General features: G+C 36.8%; 1 protein-coding gene across 1 annotated transcript in view; it reads left to right on the forward strand.

The window, feature by feature from the left end:
* The window catches only part of LOC149530319 (ADP-ribosylation factor 1-like), a 60,235-nt gene that overhangs the window by 12,359 nt on the left and 27,762 nt on the right, over window positions 1–20,114 (forward strand). Inside the window, exons 3-5 of the mRNA XM_089811529.1 lie at window positions 10,137–10,207; window positions 16,798–16,917; window positions 18,974–19,092. Coding sequence (XP_089667655.1) covers window positions 10,137–10,207; window positions 16,798–16,917; window positions 18,974–19,092 — 310 coding nt within the window. The remainder of the gene's footprint in view (window positions 1–10,136; window positions 10,208–16,797; window positions 16,918–18,973; window positions 19,093–20,114) is intronic.

Below are 20,114 nucleotides of genomic sequence, written 5' to 3' on the forward strand. Positions count from 1 at the left end.
AACCCTTTCATTGGGGGCACCTATCTTTCATCCCTTGCCTACCATAAGAGCTCTCCCTCAACCATCTACATTGTGGCTAAGCATTTTCCCAAGGAGCTTCTTCCTCTATTACACTTCTTAATTTCTCATTAAAGCCACCTCAATCTTAGCCAATAGATTCTCAACTAGGTCCTATGTCCTTTCCAAACTTTTCTCCTTATTATGGAAGATTCTTTTGTTTTGTTCAAGCCAACTGTTCTAAACCAGAACTTATAATCTTAATCCACTAGATGTCCAGAGAAGAGGGGCATCCATTGGCATAACCCAACTCAACCTCCAATGTTGCAAAATGGACCATAACTGAAGAGAAAACAGACAAAGCAAAAGTAAATGATCATTACACTCAATTGCACTTAAACACATGGCACATTGAGAGTGGCCAAATCCACCCACCTTTTGAAACTGATCCCATGCAAGAGTCTGCTGCCTTCAAACAATTTAAAAACACACATTTCCCTTAGGTAGACCAACCTTGTACCACAGGCAGTTAGCAGAGATAATCTCCCCGTCCTCCCAAAATAAAATTTGCAAGCCTCCTCGATTATAACACCATCACTTTCTTTTCAATCCCAGATTCCCTAACCTCGATATAGGCACTAACTCTTTTGGTCACCACAGCTTCAAAATAAGTCACAAGGGGCTACAGATGCCATTGTTCCTTAAAATCATTTAGATCAAGCTATCGATCCCGACATAACTTAATTTTTGGTCCATTTTCCAATCTCCATTTGACATCCAGACAAATAAGATCAATCCAGGCCCTAAGAAAGTTTTAGATGCTAGACCCCTTGGGGAGATCAATAAAGAAAAAATTCTCCTTATCCTTGCCTAAGTATTTAGCCTGCAAGATTTTGCTCCACTATGTATGACCTTCATAAATTCTTTTGGAAAGCTTCAAACCGAGATCTTTATTCATATTATTTTAGCATTTGATGCCCAATATCCCCATCTCCATGGCCTCACAATCGTCAGACCAACTGATCAAGCTGAACATAAAGGCATTATTGCATCCATGCAATAAAAAGGATTCTAGCACACTTTCCATGATTCAGGCAACTGTACTGGGAATCTGAAATTTCAACATGATGAAGGTGGGAATCAGAGGGAGAGGACTTGATTAGCAAAATATGCCCAGTTAAGGACAGAAAATGTTCCTTCCAGGAAGCAAGTTTACTTTGAATTCAATCACCAAGTTCCAATCATCCATAGTCAATCTTTGCTTAACCAAAGGCACACCAAGGTACTTCCAGGCAGATTGCCAACTTCAAAACCCAGAATATTCTATATATCCAATCATTCTAGGCATTTTTCTTCCAAAAAGAAAATACTGTGTAATGGGCACCCCTTGATGTCCCAAAAAACTAAACCAAATTGCTGAAAGGAATTATGTCAAACAGTTTGCATTCAACTTCTTAAAACCCCTTATAACTCTGGAAATCAAACGTTTATTTGTTTGTTGTGTTTCGTGCATGGAATTGGTATCATACAACATAAACAAGAAAGAAACTACAATAATATGCAAAGTGGAAATGAACTGCTGCTAATAAAATGTTATTTTCAGAATTCATAAAACCAAATACATGGCAGATTTATCAACTCACTAATTACTTCAGCAATATTGTCATAATACTCCAACCCATGCTTACGAACTTGCTGCTACAATACTTTGTCCTCCAATCAGTCCACTACCTTCATAATACCATTCCCTCCAAGCGGCATAAGCGTCGGACAAGTAGTGAAGAAGATATGAGCAAAATATCAAATCTGCCTGTAGCTGGAAATGCAACTAAACTGCCTGATAATGAAGCCAATAAGAAAGAATTCCAAAGGCCAAACCCCAAGGGAATGACGTCTAGAATGTTACAAGAGAGGATAGACGTCCTCAAATGCCAAGAACAAAGCTGCAACTCACACACCAATTTCTTCTCATATTCAACCTGCCTAATGAAGCCACAAATGCTTCCTTTTATTCTATTTCCAAGGGTCCGCTCAACTCATATGGGCAATGTGGGATATAAGATGTGTAATATATAAAACATATATTAAAATACCCCTTATGTCTCCCTTGGGTACACATCACCATAAAATAAATATTAAAGTAACACTTTAATATTTTACAATTAAATTAGACGTTACTTTAATAAAACTTCAGGCATTAAAATGTATTAGCAATCGGACTCCGAATAATGCGAGTGATAGCTCATCGGAAAGCTCTCACCAAGGAGTATTGAATCCAATCACCAAAATTGACCTGCACTGTGTCCTGCCGACTTACTAAAAATAGTAAGTATGCCTGAAACTGAGTAAATCAACTTCGTTTTGGCCCAAATTGGAAATGACTAGGCCAAAACACTCCAGGATCCCATTAAACCCTTCGTTAGCCCTCGGGACCATGTAGAACAAGGCTAACGCACACGCACTTGGTCAATTGCTAAAAGAACGTGAAGGCCAAAAGATGGGATCATTACATACTGGACTTATCATGGTTTATCATTTGACCAGCAGCCTGTTTATAAAGCTCAAGATTCCTCTTGATACCTCTAGCTTTGCGTGCCATGGCTTCACTGAGAATGAGGGTGTCATCAACAAATTGCAGATGGGTAACATCACTGATACCTCCAGAAACCTGCGATAGCCCTTAGGGAACCCTCTAAGGCAGCCCTCTTAAAAGGTCTTCCTAAGCATTTGGTCAGGATGAGCAATAAAAAGGGAGACAAAGGGTTGCCTTGGGGGAGCCCACACTTAGCTTCAAAGCTGTTCGATGAAACACCTTTCACAAGAACAAAAATAGAAGTGGAGGAAACATGGCTATAAACCCAACCACCAGCCCTTCCCAAATCAAATTTATTCACAGCTTCAATCAAGAAGGCCCATGAAACCCTGTCATAAGCCTTATCCATGTCTAATTTAATCACCACGCCTCCTTATTTCTGGGCTGAATAGAATGGATTGTTTCATGTCCAATGATAATACCTGGCTCCCCTTCAAGAAGCCAGGTTGCTCCAGTTTGCTCTTCTGGAATACTCTGGTTTGAACAAGCCTTAATTCTGTTGGCCATTGCTTTGGTGTTGATCTTGTATATGGTGTTAAAAAGTGCAAAAGGCGTATAATTTCTAAAATTCGAAGTGTCCTCCTTAGGAATGAGCACAATGAAGGTATGATTCCTTGCTCTCATCATTGACTTCCATCTTCTGCATTCTTCAACCGCCTTCCAAGCATCATACCCAACAACCATCCAAAATATTTGGAAGAACTCAGCCTGGAAACCATCCAGGTCAGGAGCATTAAGGGAAAAAGGAGCATTCGACATCTCATTTAGATCATTAGAGACCAAGGGAGGGGATGTTACAGAGCTGGGCCTCTTGAGCAACCCTGCACTCCTGAGGTTGTGAACCCAACAATGGCATAAAGAAATTTCTGCTCTTCTCATGAATAGCTGCTACCTCATCAGTGAGGGCATCATCCGTAGAACTGAGAGAATTGATTTTGTTCTGTTGAAAATTTAAAGAACCTAGTGTTACGGTCCCCCTCTTCTAGCCAATCAACTCCGGAATTCTGCTGCCAAAATCTCTTCCATCTGCTGATTACTCTCCTGATTCAGAAGTAAAGTCTGTTCTTGCACCCGCAGCTCCCTAGAGAGGGTAGACACTGCAATTTTCTTCTCCACCTCACCAAGCTCCTCCCTAATTCAACACTTTTCCTCAAACAGGTTGCCACCATCCTCTTTGTTCTAGAGCTGAACATAACAGTTATTCCCAGCATGATCCTTATTCCACCACCCATTAAGAGATTGTTCAAAATTTGGATGTTCTCACCAAAAGGACTCCATTTTGAAAGGGATACCCTTCAGCATTGGATGATGAACAAGCCAAGGGTTATGGGCAAGTGATCTTAGCCACTGAATTGGATGACTGAAAAAACAAAATCATCCTGCTCTAATAACCACTTTAAGTTGACAAGGAACTGTCCAACCTACTATAAATATTGTCTTCACCAAGTCTCTTGTTGTTCCAAGAAAACCAACCACACTTAGGTTGCATATCAACCAAATACAAATCCTTGCAAAGCTGTCTGAAGTTTGGGCTGCCAGAATGAGACAAGACTCTGCTGCCACATTTATTAATAGGGCTCAGAACTGCATTAAAGCCACCTCTTACAATTCACTCCTTATCCTCAATTGCTCATCACTGATACTACTGGACTCCTCATGGTCAAACTGTGCTAACACACACCAACCAGTCCTGCATTTGAAGTAGCATCCTTATCAATCCATGCTGGCTCCTTTGCCTCTACATCATATAGTGTTGCTGGATAATCTTTGTACATAATTTTCAGCCTAAAAAAGATGAACAATGAATTTAAAAGTAAAAACTTAATGATAGAAGGGGTGTGGGGAAGCATTTTATTTTTTTTCCCCACTGGCTGGAAGTGGGGAGTTTGGGGCCTATGTCCCTGATTTATTTTTTTAGATAAAGGGGAAAATAAAGAGTGAAGATCATGACCAATAAGATCCCTAGGATGGGATATTAAAAAATCACTTTTTGGGACACCCAATATGGGATACACTGAGGTGCCAAATGACACGGGTGGGTAGATGAAAGGACGAGATCCAATCACCTAACAGCCCTGCCAAGAGTACACATGGAAGAAAACACAGAATTGCAGCATAAGGGACCGCATAATTCACAAGTTCATTGACTGATTACACAGCTAGCATGATAAAATATATGTAGAAAAACTTATTATACCCGGTTGTGAGGCCTTCCGTGTTGTGGCCAATACAAAAGATTCACAAGTACAGAACCAAAAACTCGCCCTCTTCCTTATCCATTTATTCTTCGTTTCTAGAGACTTTCTTACTACCATTCTACCTATTTTCTACAACAAATCCAAGTCTTTATCTAGCCAGCTAGACCACAAGTCGGCCAGTCAGGCATTTAATTACTATACAGGTCTTGCCTTGGAGGTGTAAGCCATAACCCAAGTAAAGGGCATCATTTGTTCACGCATTCTTAAAGGTAGGTCCAAATACAAGTAAGGAGTCGGATCCCAACTGCGCAAGATGCCACATCATTATAGGAAACCCTGCCAAAAGAAATAACATGCCTTGCTGGATGAAAACCGCAGGAAACAGAGACCGGAAAGAACGGTACAGAACTTGATGCATGTGACACATCAGCTTTTGCGCTCTTAGGTTGAGGACTTAAAATAGGTACTGAACAAGATATTAACCGCGCATAACACAAAACTCAAGGCAGCAATGGCTACTTTACGAACAGCAGACAGGTACAGAAAACAAGCAATGTTTGCAGGTGATGCAAGATTGCTCATTGACCCAAGATGCTCCTACATCAGAAAGGGATGTCCAAATGTCCCAAAAACATAAAATGCTATTTCCCTTGGTGGATCTCTGTAGTGCTCATGTTCTTGGGGCATTTGGACCATATTTTAAATGATAGGGATGATGTGGGGATGTTTTGAATCATCTTTGCATCCTCCAATTGTCTCCATCATAGGAATATGTCAAAAAAGGCTTGGGACATGTACCTGTGGAACACAGGTTTGTACAAATATTACCTAATGGACACCTTAAAGAGGCTCAAATTTTTGTGGGATAGGCTATATTTACAGCCTGTTATTTAAGCTCCTTTTGTGAATGTATTTCATATTGTCATGTCCTTAAATTCATGCAGGGATCTGAAAGTATGAGACATTGCTATTGAGACTCTGTATTGTACATGAATGTCAATGGCAGTGGAAGTGTCGTGGTTGTGAGCTGGTGGTAGTTAGTCACTAAACACAAACAGATGTAGTAGATTTAAAATGATCTTCTGTTGGTGCTGCTTGGAACTTGTTTTTCGTGTTTGCTTGCCTCACTAAACATGCAAGTTCTATCAGCAGTCTAAGCAAGTGAATCTTAAGGAAATATGAGGTGCTCAGACTAAACTGGGTCTTTCCCGCCCTCAAACCAAATCCAGTCAATTTGCATGCCATTTTTGTCAAACCTAGCTTCACAGGAATGTGATGATTGGTCGATTTCAGTTACGCTCACCAGGGAAACAATAATTAGCTGAGAGTGCAAATGAAACTTTAAATGCAATGGTTAAAGTGGCTTAGCTCAGAATTTGGGACCTTAGGGATCCATGAAAGATGATCAGCTGTGTAATGCAGTTGATGATTAGAATGATAGATCTGTTATAGAATTGACACTGCTATCACTGTTACAAGTCTTCTGAGAGATAGGACAGTCCACAGTCTGCTCCTTTTAGCATGGTTTAGTCGTCGTTATGTATTAGTTCACTGGTGCTTCCGACTTCTGAATCCTGTGTGTTTGAGTTGCCTATGATTTTGCCTGTGTTTGAAACTCACTGGTACTGAGAAGAACTTTAAGGGAGCCTGCTATAGACAGAGGGATATCCTTTTGACTTCTTTGATGCATTCTAGCTCCGTTGCCTGTAAACATGATGGAAAGATGTGCCAAACAAAGATTCAAAATGTCTAGATGATTACTCAAGATGTAGTATCCATGGGGCAGGTGCTAATGCAAGCCATGAAGCTCTAATGAATTCCTATGGGATGCGAATGATATATTGTAACAAATGGTTTTTCATAGCAAAACAAAGACAGTTTATAAGAGATTTTCCCAACATTCATTGAACAGATAACTGAATTCCTTTTCATATGATATTAATTGTTTTAACTATCAACGGTAAACTGAAATAACCATGTTCAATTGAGATAACTATATCAATCAGCAACTGAAATAAAATAATTGTATCAATGGTCAACTGAAATAACTAGATTAAAGATTAACTAGAAATAATTGTATCAATGGTCAACTGAAATAACTAGATTAACAATTAATTAAAAATTACTGTATCAATGATCAATTGAATTAACTAGATTAACAATTAATTATCTTTTTCTACATACAAGTAAAGTAATTGCTTATCATGGAAAGAAGAAAAAAGAAAACATACAAGTATTATCTGGTGAGTCTTTAGTTGGTTGTGCAAGCCTCGACTTTCGGTAAAAGGAGAAGCATTGACTTAGGCTTAACCTCCCAACCTCAGGCCATATTTATCCCCACACAATCTATTGAATTAGAAAGGCCCTCCCTACTTTGGGATCAAGCTTGGGATACTCTTAGTCCAGCCACCTGAGCATTCTGGTGTTTAGAATGTCCGCACAGTTATGGACGGATATGTCTGAATAGCTGGCACCACTGACATTAAGTGATTATAGATGGCAAACATGCCTTTAAACGACTTTGGCCAAGGTTTTTCTGATGGGTTCAATGACCCAATCACCATCGCTCGATTTGACAATAGGGAAACAACAATATGGACATGCATGAGCTATTAAGTATAGTTATTTGGATTTAATTGTATCATATCTGATTTCACTTCCATGTCATTGCAGATTTCATCTCATCTCTTCACCTTTCCATGGCTATATAGCTGGTGATCCCAGGTGTTCGGAATCTCAGAGCAATTGGCTTTGTCTGTTAATTCATGAAAATTAGATGCTTCCAGCATTTCACAGTTTGTGATTTGAGAGATTATATACTTTGAGACTTGTAGAAATAAAAGTCATTCGATTCTGATTTCCAATGGCAGAAATAATTCATGATTCCATGTGTTGGATACTTTGCTATGATTTATAGTAATCAACTCCCTAAAGTTAGTTAAGTGTGAATGAGTATAATCTACAACTTATTGCTATGGAAATCAAAATGCAATAATAGTTGTTAATGAAATTATAGCAATATTTGGAAAATGATCAACCACATGACCTAGTATAAATTATGGAAATGTCTGGAGTCTTGCTAGATGCTTGTGTATCAGCTCCTCTTCAAATTGATTACTAGGCGTAACCATAGTGTGTAAATGCAACCTCAACTTCAGCAAGGAAGAACAATATACGACAGACTTGTAACAAGAATGGCAACGCTATAATTTGTAGAGATTTCGATTGGAATTTGTAGAGATTTGAATGGTAAGTGCAAGCCGGAAATATGAGCAAGGAAGAACGGGAATAATGAAGGAAGTCGGGAATGATATATTATGTCCTCCGTCTCTCCCAACTCATTATATATATATATATATAAAGTTAAGGACTCTTTGGCTTCCAAGAAACTGTAACATAAAGGAAATTTATTGGCTCTTGGATGCCAAAAAAATATGCCAAGTGTTACAATCAGTTTCAAATAAGAAATAAAAGAATAAAAGGATGGAAGAAGATTTGAAGGTTATAATTCAAAAAAAAAAACATTATGGTTTATATCTACCACCATACACGTAGATATAGCTGTAAGGTGGCATCATTATATTATAAAAAAAAAAATATTATGGTGTCACTTTATATTTATATCTATGTGTATATGCATAGATATATATTAAAATAATATGGTGAAAGATCATTCAAAATTCTTTGAGGTATGTATTATATTTTTATTTTAATTATTTATGTTATAAATTATTTATTTAATAGCTCATGCGGGTCCTTCAGTTGTATCTTGAAGTTCAAATCGTTAGGTCCTTACCAAGGCAATTTAAGGTCATACCTGTCAATCCTGATGATTGGACTAAGCTAGTATCCCATTCTGCTGATCCCGTTTAGCAATGCTTTCTCTTTTCATCTTCTCCTGCAATCACCCATGCATTACTTCCACGTTAATAACAAGTTCCATAATAATTTTCATATAAACAATTAAAAGAATTTAATTATTAACCATAATTCCAAAACCAAGCAACTACTAAACATCACATGACAATAATGGATAACGACCATCTTCATTAACAGTTAATACAACGGATATAAATAACTACCTACTTCACATGATTATGAAAGAAAAATCCGTTCAATCTAATGGCTATGAGCAAATTTAAAATTAGGTCAAAAATTTGGGATGTAACATATATGAGTTTCAAACCTATCCAAACCTGAAGATGAAGTAATGATGTATGGCTTGTGCTAAATTAAAAGTATTTGGTGCAAAAGCTCTAGTTTAATGATCAAGTTTTCCAAAAGGGTTGACTGGGGAAAGAAAGAGAAGAGTTTTGAACTAGGAAAATGAGGTTGCTGGGAGGGTAAGGGGAGGCTTCATTCCCATTGCCAATTCCAGGGCATATGAATGATTGAAGAGGCAATTAGTCAAGACTATTCAATACTTAGGTAGGCTGTAGATTTTGGGTCCACCCATGTGTAAAATGGGCAAACTGGGCATTAGGATATTGCATTTATAACAAAGTTTGAAGTAGGTGTAAAACAAGAGAGCAGAAGGGACAGGTATGCACCATTCTCCTTGAATCTGACAAAGGCCATATTATCCCGGATGTTTTCTCCAGTGGACTCTATTGTTTAGACAAGTTGATGTTGCAATTGGAAATTAATGAATGGAAACTTATATAAAGTATTAAACTCAATATTTGAATGCAGGTTTTCACTGTGGAGAAGAGCTGGTCACCCTCACATTTTCCATGCTTTCATTCATTTTTTATATCATCTTTTTGGAGTGGAGCACTTAATCAGAAACCTAAGAATTGTTGCATGTTTTTTCTTTTAAATGCAAATCAATTGAAGGACATTGATATTCTCAAGGATAAGTTTTGAATACTTGGTTGGACTGTTATAAAACATAGATCCATACATCAGAATTAGAATCCAGTTAAAACATGTCAAAATATATTACTGCCCGAATCTCCAGCAATGTAGATGCAACATTTAGGCATTACTCAAACTTGACAATTGACTCAAAATCATGAAGCTTGCATCCTACCTTTAGAAGAGACATCATGGGAATTACAGTGTTCCATGCAGACAACTTGTTTTAACACGCTTCAAGGAAAAACAGGTTAAAAGAGGGGAACTACCAGAAAACTATATGTAGAATAATTACAGGATTAAAATGAATAGGTGTGTAATGTAAGCAATGTAATCCTCGTTTTTCTCCCTTTCTTTGGATTTGCAATACATCATAGGGAGATATTTTTGTTTGACTTTTTCTCCTTGATTTTAGGCCTTCTTGTGTTCAGTTTAGTTGTATCTTTTCCCTATTAAATATGATACTTATAATTTTGGCTTTCCTTGATCAGGCTTTAATGTTGAGACTGTTGAATACAAGAATATTAGCTTCACAGTCTGGGATGTTGGAGGTCAGGACAAGGTACAAAAGTTTCTTTGCCCTTATGTTAATAAAATTTGTGGTATAGTTTTTTTTTCTTTCTGAAAACACTCTTTGAGTTTTGGTGGTATTTGTTTTGTAAAAAGAAGTATTCTGTATTATAATAACTGACAATATTTCTTTCATGGTAGGGAAAAATAATTGTGTTGTGATAACTGTGAATGTGCTATTCAAATTATATTAAATCTACAACTCAATAGATTGAAAAAATCAAATCATTTTAATATTTTCCCTGATTAAATTTTCTATTGCTCCATGGATTCACAACTAAAACCTGCTTATGAAAATTGAAATCAGCGATTGTCGTTGATGCCCATTTGATGATCTTGTTCAAAACTTGTGTGCAATTGTCCTCACTTTAATGGAGAGATGTGTTGGGCCCAAGTTAATATCTCAAAATTATGTAAAATGGATAGAGATTGCATAAGACAAATGCCTATCATTGTAAGGACCACATGTAAGACAGGATATGAAATGGATGATAAACAAAACACTTGCCTGTCATATGAGCACAATGGTCGCTCTGAGATGGCATCATCAAGAAGATGAGAGTTCTATTAAAGGAGTAGGAATATTAACAATATGGACTCTCATGTATGTTTGGATGACTCGGCACCTGTGAGAAGCATGCCTAAGAAATGATAAATATTAAATAACAAACAGTGAATAGAATGTTTGCACAACATATGTTTGCAACATGGTAGTTGTGAAATGACATCCTCAAAAGAATACAAAGAATCCTATTGAATGAAAACATATTGGATACTTGTGTTTAAAATATGTATGAAATGAGAATATCATTTATGGCTCATTTATGTAATCTTGTTCTACACGTGTGATTCTACACATGTTCTCTTGTGCCTGCGCAAAATGAAAAAAGTATGTAATGTTGTTCTACACATGTGATTCTACATATGTGCTCTTGTGTCTGTGCAAAATGGAAAAAGTCACTGTGCCACAGAGCTTCGGAATGTGGGGGTGGGGGTGAGGGTGCTGGTTTTGGGCAAGGGGGGACGGAGGGCTTAAGTTCAGGGATGTTGGGGGGTGGGGTAGTGTTGATATACATATAGTATTTGGAAAAACTAGTCATAACAAGATGTGTAAGAATTGCGTTTTAAATGAAACTTTAGCAAAATTGCAAATATTAAATACTAAAATTTTAAATACTTGAATAATAATTAGAATTTGACAAAAGAAAATGTCAAATTGTTGATTTCTATAATGTTGAAACTATCATAAAGATGATTACAAAAAGTATAAAATGTTAAAATGTTGTGAAGGGAGGCCTCAAATCATCCCCAAACTCCTCATCACTAGAACTACTTGACTCCTTATGTTCAAGCTGTGCAAACCAACATCAACCAACCTTTTCATTTGAAGTCATAGTATCCTCATCAATTTGTGCTGGCTCCTTTGGCTCTACATCCTATGTGCTGCTGGACTCTAAAATGAACAATGAATGTAAAAGTAAAAACCCAAGGATAAAAGGGGTATGAGGAAATGTTTTGTTCTGTTTCCTTTTGGGCTGGAAGTGGGGGTTTGGGGGCTACCCCACCCCCGATTTTTTAAGATAAAAGAGAGATTGAAAATCGTGATTAATAAAATCTTGACGATGGGATGCTAAGAATAAAAGGTACTTTTTGTGGTGCTCAGGATGGGAGACCCTTGGGCATCCTTGGGGTGCTTGAGGGATGTTGGGCATCCTTGGGCAGTTCCCCAAGTCTCAAGGACATTGGTGGGTTTGCGGAGGGACATCACTTTGCCGTCCCATTGCCTAAAAACAAAGGGTTTTTAGGTGGATGACACATCCTTGTGGTTCACTGGAAAATATTTAATATAATAAATATGTAGTAATATTTAATATGTAAAAAAAATCGATATTAATTTGATTTTTGAAATTGCCTATCTAATTAAATTATAAATATGGATATTTATATATAGTTTATCAATAATTTAATATAAAAATTAAATTATCATAAAACTAGATAAAATTTTACAAACTACTAAAATGCCAGTATGAGTAATAATTTATAAACTTAAATTTTATCATTGAATCTAAAACTTCAATCTTAATTGGTACAAAATTAAAATGAAACTTGTTTTGCTAATAGATTTAACTTTGAATTTAAAACTTTAATCTTAATTGGTACAAAAATAAAATGAAACTTATTTTGCTAATAGACTAAGTGTCAATATAATGGATGACTCGATGTGCATGTATAAACAATTGTTACTAGCACAATCAAATGGGCTTGTAGATTGCTTTTGTGTGATTGGTTGGCTATGGGTATGGGCCCAAGGACAATCCAAAAACAATAGCTTGGAATTCCGTTGCACCTTGATGAAATATTCTTGTTTATGATGGTAGGAATTGGCTTAGATGGGATTTACACCCTCGGATATACAAACAAACATTAATATAGACAAACAAACATTAATAATGATGTGTAGGGTTTCTTAACGTTAATATGTACAAAACATGGGTCAAAATATTTGCCTACTTCTAGAATTGCAATGAAAATGCGTTTGAAGTGCCATATCCAGCCTGGATTTGGCTGGGCTTTTTCTTTATTGAATCCAAATGAATTTGATGCAAAACATCTGAATACTGTCCAAATCCATGGGCAACTCGATTTAGCAGGAAAAATTTACTTAGAGACAGCTTGTTTTCCTGCTGATTTTATCTAGCTTTTTAGTTATAACATGATACAGTTTTATAGGAGTTTTATCACTAATATCCAAATGATATATAGAATTCTTCATCCACAGCCAAAGCAGGTGAAGTAGAAGATACAGTACAGGAGACACATATACACTATAACAACCAACAAATAGAGCAACATAGGGCTCCTCTTCTGTAAGAACCCTTCTTGTTCTGTCCTTAAATAGTCGATATGTCTTGAAGGAATTTCATCAAACAATTGGCAAGTAAAGTCTGTTCTAATTTTCTGAGTTCCCGTATCACATAACACCACACAAATTACAAGTACTATGCATAGAAATTCTATCAAACACTTGTGAGGCATTATAAACCTGCTATGTTACCTGTCATATAAAGGCATGAGCTACAACGCTTAGCGTTAAAGTACAATTCCACTAGATAATAAAGATTTACATTTCAGCTTTTAAACAAACAGTTGGTATGCAAGCTCGAGCTCACTAGAACAACACGACTCTACACAGTAGCTATTTAATAAATAGATTTGATTGAAAAGTAGTAGCAAATTGATAAGTAGGAGATAATTTCCACAGCAAGTCAAATTGTGATATTGCTACTAGGATTTAACTGTGTAGTTTTTGAGTCAAACTACACAGTTAAATCCTGGTAGCAATATCACTAGTAGCAAATTGCTGTCACTAGATGAGACATTACAACAAGCATATAGTAGACCATCCAATGAATATCTCTACACTTATGAAGCTGAAAGGTGATATGAAAGCAAGTTGCTGCTGCACCTGAATATTTCAGACAATCGATTTGAGAATGCAGACCCAATCCATGCTCAATCAATGTCCAGACCTATCCCCTTATCCCATACCACTGAAAATGATCTCAGAGGAGCCTTAAAGCTCGACATGCGAGCTCTCAGACATGTGCTTCACTTCCAGATTTGTCATTGAGGATGCCACCTGAAGTCTACAACTTGCAATCTTTTCTTGGTTTGAATGGAGATGTCCTTGAACAAAAATCTTTGAATAGCTTGCATACAATCTCAAAACTTCACCATTAATCTTGGAAGGTATGGTCTGTCCAGCCTTCACCAATTCCAAGGGTTTTTGTCCTTGGAATATTCAGTCCCTGATTTCCAGCAACCATGGAGAAATATTTTCAATGTCCAATTCTCATAAAATATCTCAAATGAAAGGATGACCTTGATTATATAGCTTTATAGTTGGTGAATGCTTGTACTTTTAGCAATGTGGGATAAAACATTCTGTACTTGTAATTCCTCCTTATGAAGTAGCTTCTTGAACAAGCTGGAATAAGGAAAGTAACTTTATATTATAACTTTATTATAGTCCATTAATAATTCAATCAATGATATGCACGTAATAACTAAATATTATTAAAGTATAACTTTAATAATAATTATAATATTATAACTCCATTAATCATCACAATTCAATTCTAACTTCACCATGAGGTAGCTCACTGCATCCACTGCTAACTAGGGTGTTTTACTAAAAATAGTAAGGGTCCATCTCTATCAACCCTGATTTACTATAATTTATAAACCTGAATGTCTGATCAAAACAAAGGGGCCGAAGGTCATCTCTGCAATTCAGGCCAGTTTAGGTGCCCTTCCAAATATAAGAATGCTGGAATAATTGACTAACTATGAATAGTAAGTATACCAAACTGAACCAAACAAAGAGCAATCCTGAATGCTTCTGTTCTCCAGAAGGGAGAGGGCCTCCCAGTTTTGCCAATTGGGAATCCTCTAACCATCTGACTCAGCTGCGAGGGCCACAGATAGGTTAATCCAAACAAACTCTAATGCTTGTGAAAATGGGAATATTACAACTGCTGAGTCTACACCTTGCGAAAGAAAGAAGACACCAGGGCAGAAAAGAGCTAGAAACACACAAAAATCTTCAGCACAACTCAGAACTAGCCACATGCTCTAATCTGCAAATTATGTTTTACTTGATTATATCTACATGCCAGAGAGCTTTAGAAGTCTTATCATTATATAGCATAGGCAAGTATAACCAGTAACAATTTCGAAGATATTTTGATGATGAGACATGACCATACTTGTCTGTATTGTGCTCATATATTTAAAGAAGGCATCAAAGTCTGAAAATGCTATATCACAGCTTAAATTCCCAGGTCCATCAATCTCATATCAACCGCTTTTAAAACTTAATCTTATCCTTGAAAGCTGACATGCCCCACTACAAAATATCAGCCTCAGTGCTTGAATAGTCCCTTCGGACTGCAAGTAAAGAGTTTTATGAGACAATGATCTGAGACATTTCTGTGGTGCTATTGATCCCTGCCTTGTATCGAGGCACAATTTTGTGCCTACGCACACATAGTTGTGAAAAACAATGCTCTCAAAAGCTGGAGCAAAAAAGGAATACAAAATGCCAGAAACAGATGCTTCCACTTTTATCACAACTCCTCACAGGTACCATCTGAATGGAGCAATATGGAGGCAATAAGTAGATATCACACGTGAAAACAACAAACAGTAAGAATTGCAGTATGTTCTAATTAATGCATTCACACTACTCAGTTTGGGTCATCTATAACCAACACACAATCTATTTTGGTCCTTCATTGTTTAGTTTTCTAGGTCTTCTGATCACTCTTTTGGCCCTTTATTGTTTGGTTTTCTTAGAATCTTAAAAGAATGATGTCAAACTCAGCTTACAGTTTTTTTTATACCTGGCCCAGAAATATATTTTAGTGTTGCTAATATGCTATAAGGTAGCCTGGCAATATTTCACCTCTGAAAAATCCATTCAACAACACATTCTTTAGGAGCAAATTAGTCCATTCTGAGTGCATGCTGTTCCGTGCTTAGCAGTTTTCATCCCATTGTGGAGATTTCAAGTTAATCACACTGTAAAATTTCCCATTTAAAAAAAACAGAAGTCAGAAACTCATGAGCATGGCAGCATTCATGTATAATCACGGTCTTCCTTGGGTGGCAGCTCTTCATCCCATTGGGGAGATTTTGAGCTATTCACTCTGGAAAATTTTCCTTTCTCTCTTTTTTTAAATGAAAGTCAGAACTTCATGAGCATGCCAACATTTGTGAATGATCATGGTCTTCCTTGGTGACCTGTTTCGAGTCTTTTTTTTTGCGAAATCACCAATCAAGTAATCTCTTGGGAATGTCTGTGGCATAAATACCCATAGTCTTCTAGTGCTGATAAGCCCAAACATTCAGTCCATTCATATATAACTGGAGCCGTAACATTTGCAAAACAGGCCTCTTGTGGCCGCCACCACAACAGTGCTGCCTAATCCTTAATGATGCAGTGCTAGTACCACACCTTGTTCCATTGAGGCATCTATTTTGACTCTTGAGCCTTCTGATCAACCTTGATATTTTTTCTCTGGCACTCTGATAATTCATTTTGAGCCATTTGACCGTACTCTGTTAAGGCTTGTATGAAAGAAAGGTCCAAAACTGTACAGAGGAATCCCATTACCTCTCAACATCATAAGGAAACCTCAAAACCTTAATGCCAATCGTAAAGATCTTGATCTAAAATCAGTAAATTTTTTCTAAGGAATACAGGTTCAGTGTGAACCAAATCTCAATATAGCTCAATTCATGGGAGGCACTACTAACATCAAATCTTTATATAGTTCAATTCATGGTAGACACTACTAAGATCCGAGGATATCTATTTCCTTTATCAAAATCAAAACCTCTTTTTGTGTCTCTGAAGAATCCAATTTCTTTTCCACTTGAAGCCTTGAATTGTAGTTTAGTGACATAAAACACTGAGCAAAACTGAATTCAATTGATATAATTATGTTTATTTTTTGTGTCTGTTAATTGTGGTCCATGGGTATATACGCTTATATATGCATTTTGTGTTGCAATCAGATTCGACCACTGTGGAGGCACTACTTTCAGAATACACAGGGTCTTATCTTTGTGGTGGATAGCAATGATAGAGACCGTGTTGTTGAGGCAAGGGATGAATTGCACAGAATGTTAAATGAGGTACAATTTATTTGCATATTTCAAGAAATTTTCTTCTATATTTTAATTAATTCTTTCAAATTCCGACCACAGAGCTTGAAATAGAAAAATAATGATAATGGTTATCCTTTTCATTGACCCAATTTTTTGAATGATTGCTTTTTCTTTATAATTGCAGAAAGCTTGGATTGAATTTTGCCTCTCTTCTCTATGAAACTTAATGCACTCTTAATGAAGCTAGACGTCCTTGATTTCTTAGGTTTATTTCTATGGAGTTTCTTAATGAGGGGATGCATGCATGCTGAGATGGGTTTTGGGCAGGGCGGACCAAGGGACTAAGTTGGGACAGCAGCAGTTAGGTAATGGTTGGGGAAAGGGGGAGGGTGCTGAAATGCAAATTGAGGTGAAATGGAGTCTTCAAGGCAAAATGTGCAATATTACATCTCTATGAGTGCTGCATGAAAAGCAATATAGTTTGCAAGAAGTTAAAGGTTGCAATTAGTATGTAATGACATGCCATATAGCAAAAAACCTGATGGTGTCCTTGGTGGAGGTGGTGGTTTTGTGGGGGAATGTGTCCCCATGTCTGAGAAAGAGTTATTTTGTTGTAGGGAATGTGTCCACATGGATTTTTTATTTCTATCGGTATGCTTCTAGCTTGTGGGTATGCAATGTAGGAATAGTTTGGTAATCCACAATAGAGATGAATTTTGCAAAATAACAAATGAAGTGGATGATGCACACCTCTCAAGCCTTGGTGGAACATGTGAGATTTTGTAGATATTACATCCCTTTGCAACTGAAGTGATAATGACTGCAGCAGATGACAGAGTTGTCTTTGATTTCCATGTTTGAGAAATTCTTATTTAGATTTTATATGAGAGAGTCCACTGCTGGAGATGGACCGTACCCTATGTTTACTATCTGTTATAAGAAATACCAACTGATAGTAATGCCTATCCTAGTTTGAAGTTGAACCATAAAGCCACCTTTCAAGCTTAGTGGAACATGTGAGATTTTTGCAGCTAGTACATCCCATGTGATACTGATTCTAGAGTGACTGCAGCTGTCTAAGTGTTATGCTTGAATTCCAAGTTTTGCAAGTTTCTAATTAGACATTATTGAGAGAATGCACCTTGAGAGATGAACTTTTCGCCATGTTTACTTTCTGTCATTATAGATACTGCCAATTATGCTTGTGCTGGGTTTAAACACCACAGCCATTTCCGTTGCCTTGGCAGAAAATGTGTAATGCTTGCAGATAATAAATTCTTCCCAAGTGATGCTATACTAAGAGCAACTTAAAATGGAGGTATCCTTGAATTCCAAGTAACATATTCATAGATAGCCATCAAATGAAAGTCTACTGCTGGAGACAAACTATTCCTTATGCTTACTTTCTGTTATGATGGATAGTGACTGCCTGTCTGCTTGTTATAGGGTTAGGTTTTTAAACACCACTGCTAAATTCCGACACTGATGTTTAGATGTCTTAAATATTTCTTCCCGAGCGTAAGGAACTTGCACACAGTGTGGCCATGTCAAGAATTACCACGGGATTTTTAATGCTTTTAGTGGTTCAGAAACCAGTGAACTTATTTTCAAATAGGCTTGTAGCCTAGCTCTGCTGGAAATTTCCTAATGCACAGTGAATCTTTTGCAATTTTTCTATGCTATGATGTGTGAATCACAAAAATTCTCACAAAATTACTGAAAGTTACAATTAGAATTTGTAACGGAAATCTTGTCCAGAACCTGTTTGTGTGCCATGTTGGGGTAGAGGGGCTTAATGGTTTCTGTCACAAACCAGGAAAGCATTTAATCATATTGTTAGAATGGAAATTGAAAATTCTGAGGTATGCTTATCAAGCCTAATTGTTACTCTCACATGAGCAAATATGAAGCTTCTGATGCCATTATATTTGTTTATATTGCAGTCTGTGATTCTTATTAGTGACTTCTCTTTGCTTTGGTTTGAAAGTTCCATAGCTGTAAAACTTATAGAGAATGATACTTATTTCTCTTGTTGCAAGCATTATCTAGACATCTTACCCTCGAGTGTGTTTTTAATTTGCAGGACGAGTTACGTGATGCAGTCCTCCTTGTTTTTGCAAACAAGCAGGATCTTCCCAATGCAATGAATGCTGCTGAGATCACTGATAAGCTTGGTTTGCACTCCCTACGCCAGCGGCACTGGTAGGGTTTTCAGTATCTGTTGGCTTTATGCAATTTTCAAACTGCATGTCTATTATTGTTTTAAAGTTATGATCATATATCAAGAACATGTAGAAAGGCAATTAATTCATTAGATGATTAGTTGCTGATGGACTGTGTTACACCCTATGACATTTCCTGCTTGATCGTCATAAAAAGGCATCAAATTTAGGGTTTTGGGGTGACCTAGTATAATTCTAATTTGAGCCAACCTGTTTTGTCAAATTAGGGGCAATCTGCATTGAAAGGAATGCCCTTCTCATAAAAATAACTGGAAACTTGTCCATCTTTCCTTAAATTCATCAAAAAATGTCTTTTCAGTAGCATTTATGGAGGTTAGGTCCTCTGAACTAGTAGAAAATCAAAAGTTTAGTGGCAGATTTCCAGATTAGAAGAAAAGCACGAACATCAGAGAACATATTGTAAAAATGGCAGAAATTGAGGATTTAGGAGGCTCTAGAGGTACCAAGATAAAGTGAAGGATAAAATATGGCAAAATCTCTGAGAAATTATGCTCTGAAAGTCATAAAGGTGGCAATAATGCACTACAAACTTTGCTTGGCATTTTTATCCCAAGATTCTGCTGCACACTTGTGAATGGTGTTGTTTATGACTGGCTTTGCCACATATAATCTCCACCAGCATGCCCGTTCACTATGGTTTTGCCAATGAAATATTCTACCTAGCAGGCCTAATATCAATATGCAAAAGTGTACTATCCCGGATGGATATTCTCCCAACACTATCTCAGGAACAAATTTCAGAATACAACCATATTGTTTATGCAATAAACTTTCAGATTTAATCAACAAATAAATGATAATTGCTCATAAAGGAAACCTCAGAAATTTCTATTGTTTCATAATACTCAGCAATTACAAGAGCAAGACAAGCAAAGCTCACAAAAACTCTTCAGAATAAGTTATTGCATTATACATTAGCAATACAATAACTAGCTATCAAGAATCCAATCTTAAAAACAGAAATACAGTCAGATTGGAAAC

This window comes from Cupressus sempervirens, chromosome 11 (assembly GCF_028749045.1).
Source record: "Cupressus sempervirens isolate cs-2001-9-10 chromosome 11, ASM2874904v1, whole genome shotgun sequence".
In the NCBI taxonomy this organism is placed as follows: Eukaryota; Viridiplantae; Streptophyta; class Pinopsida; order Cupressales; family Cupressaceae; genus Cupressus; species Cupressus sempervirens.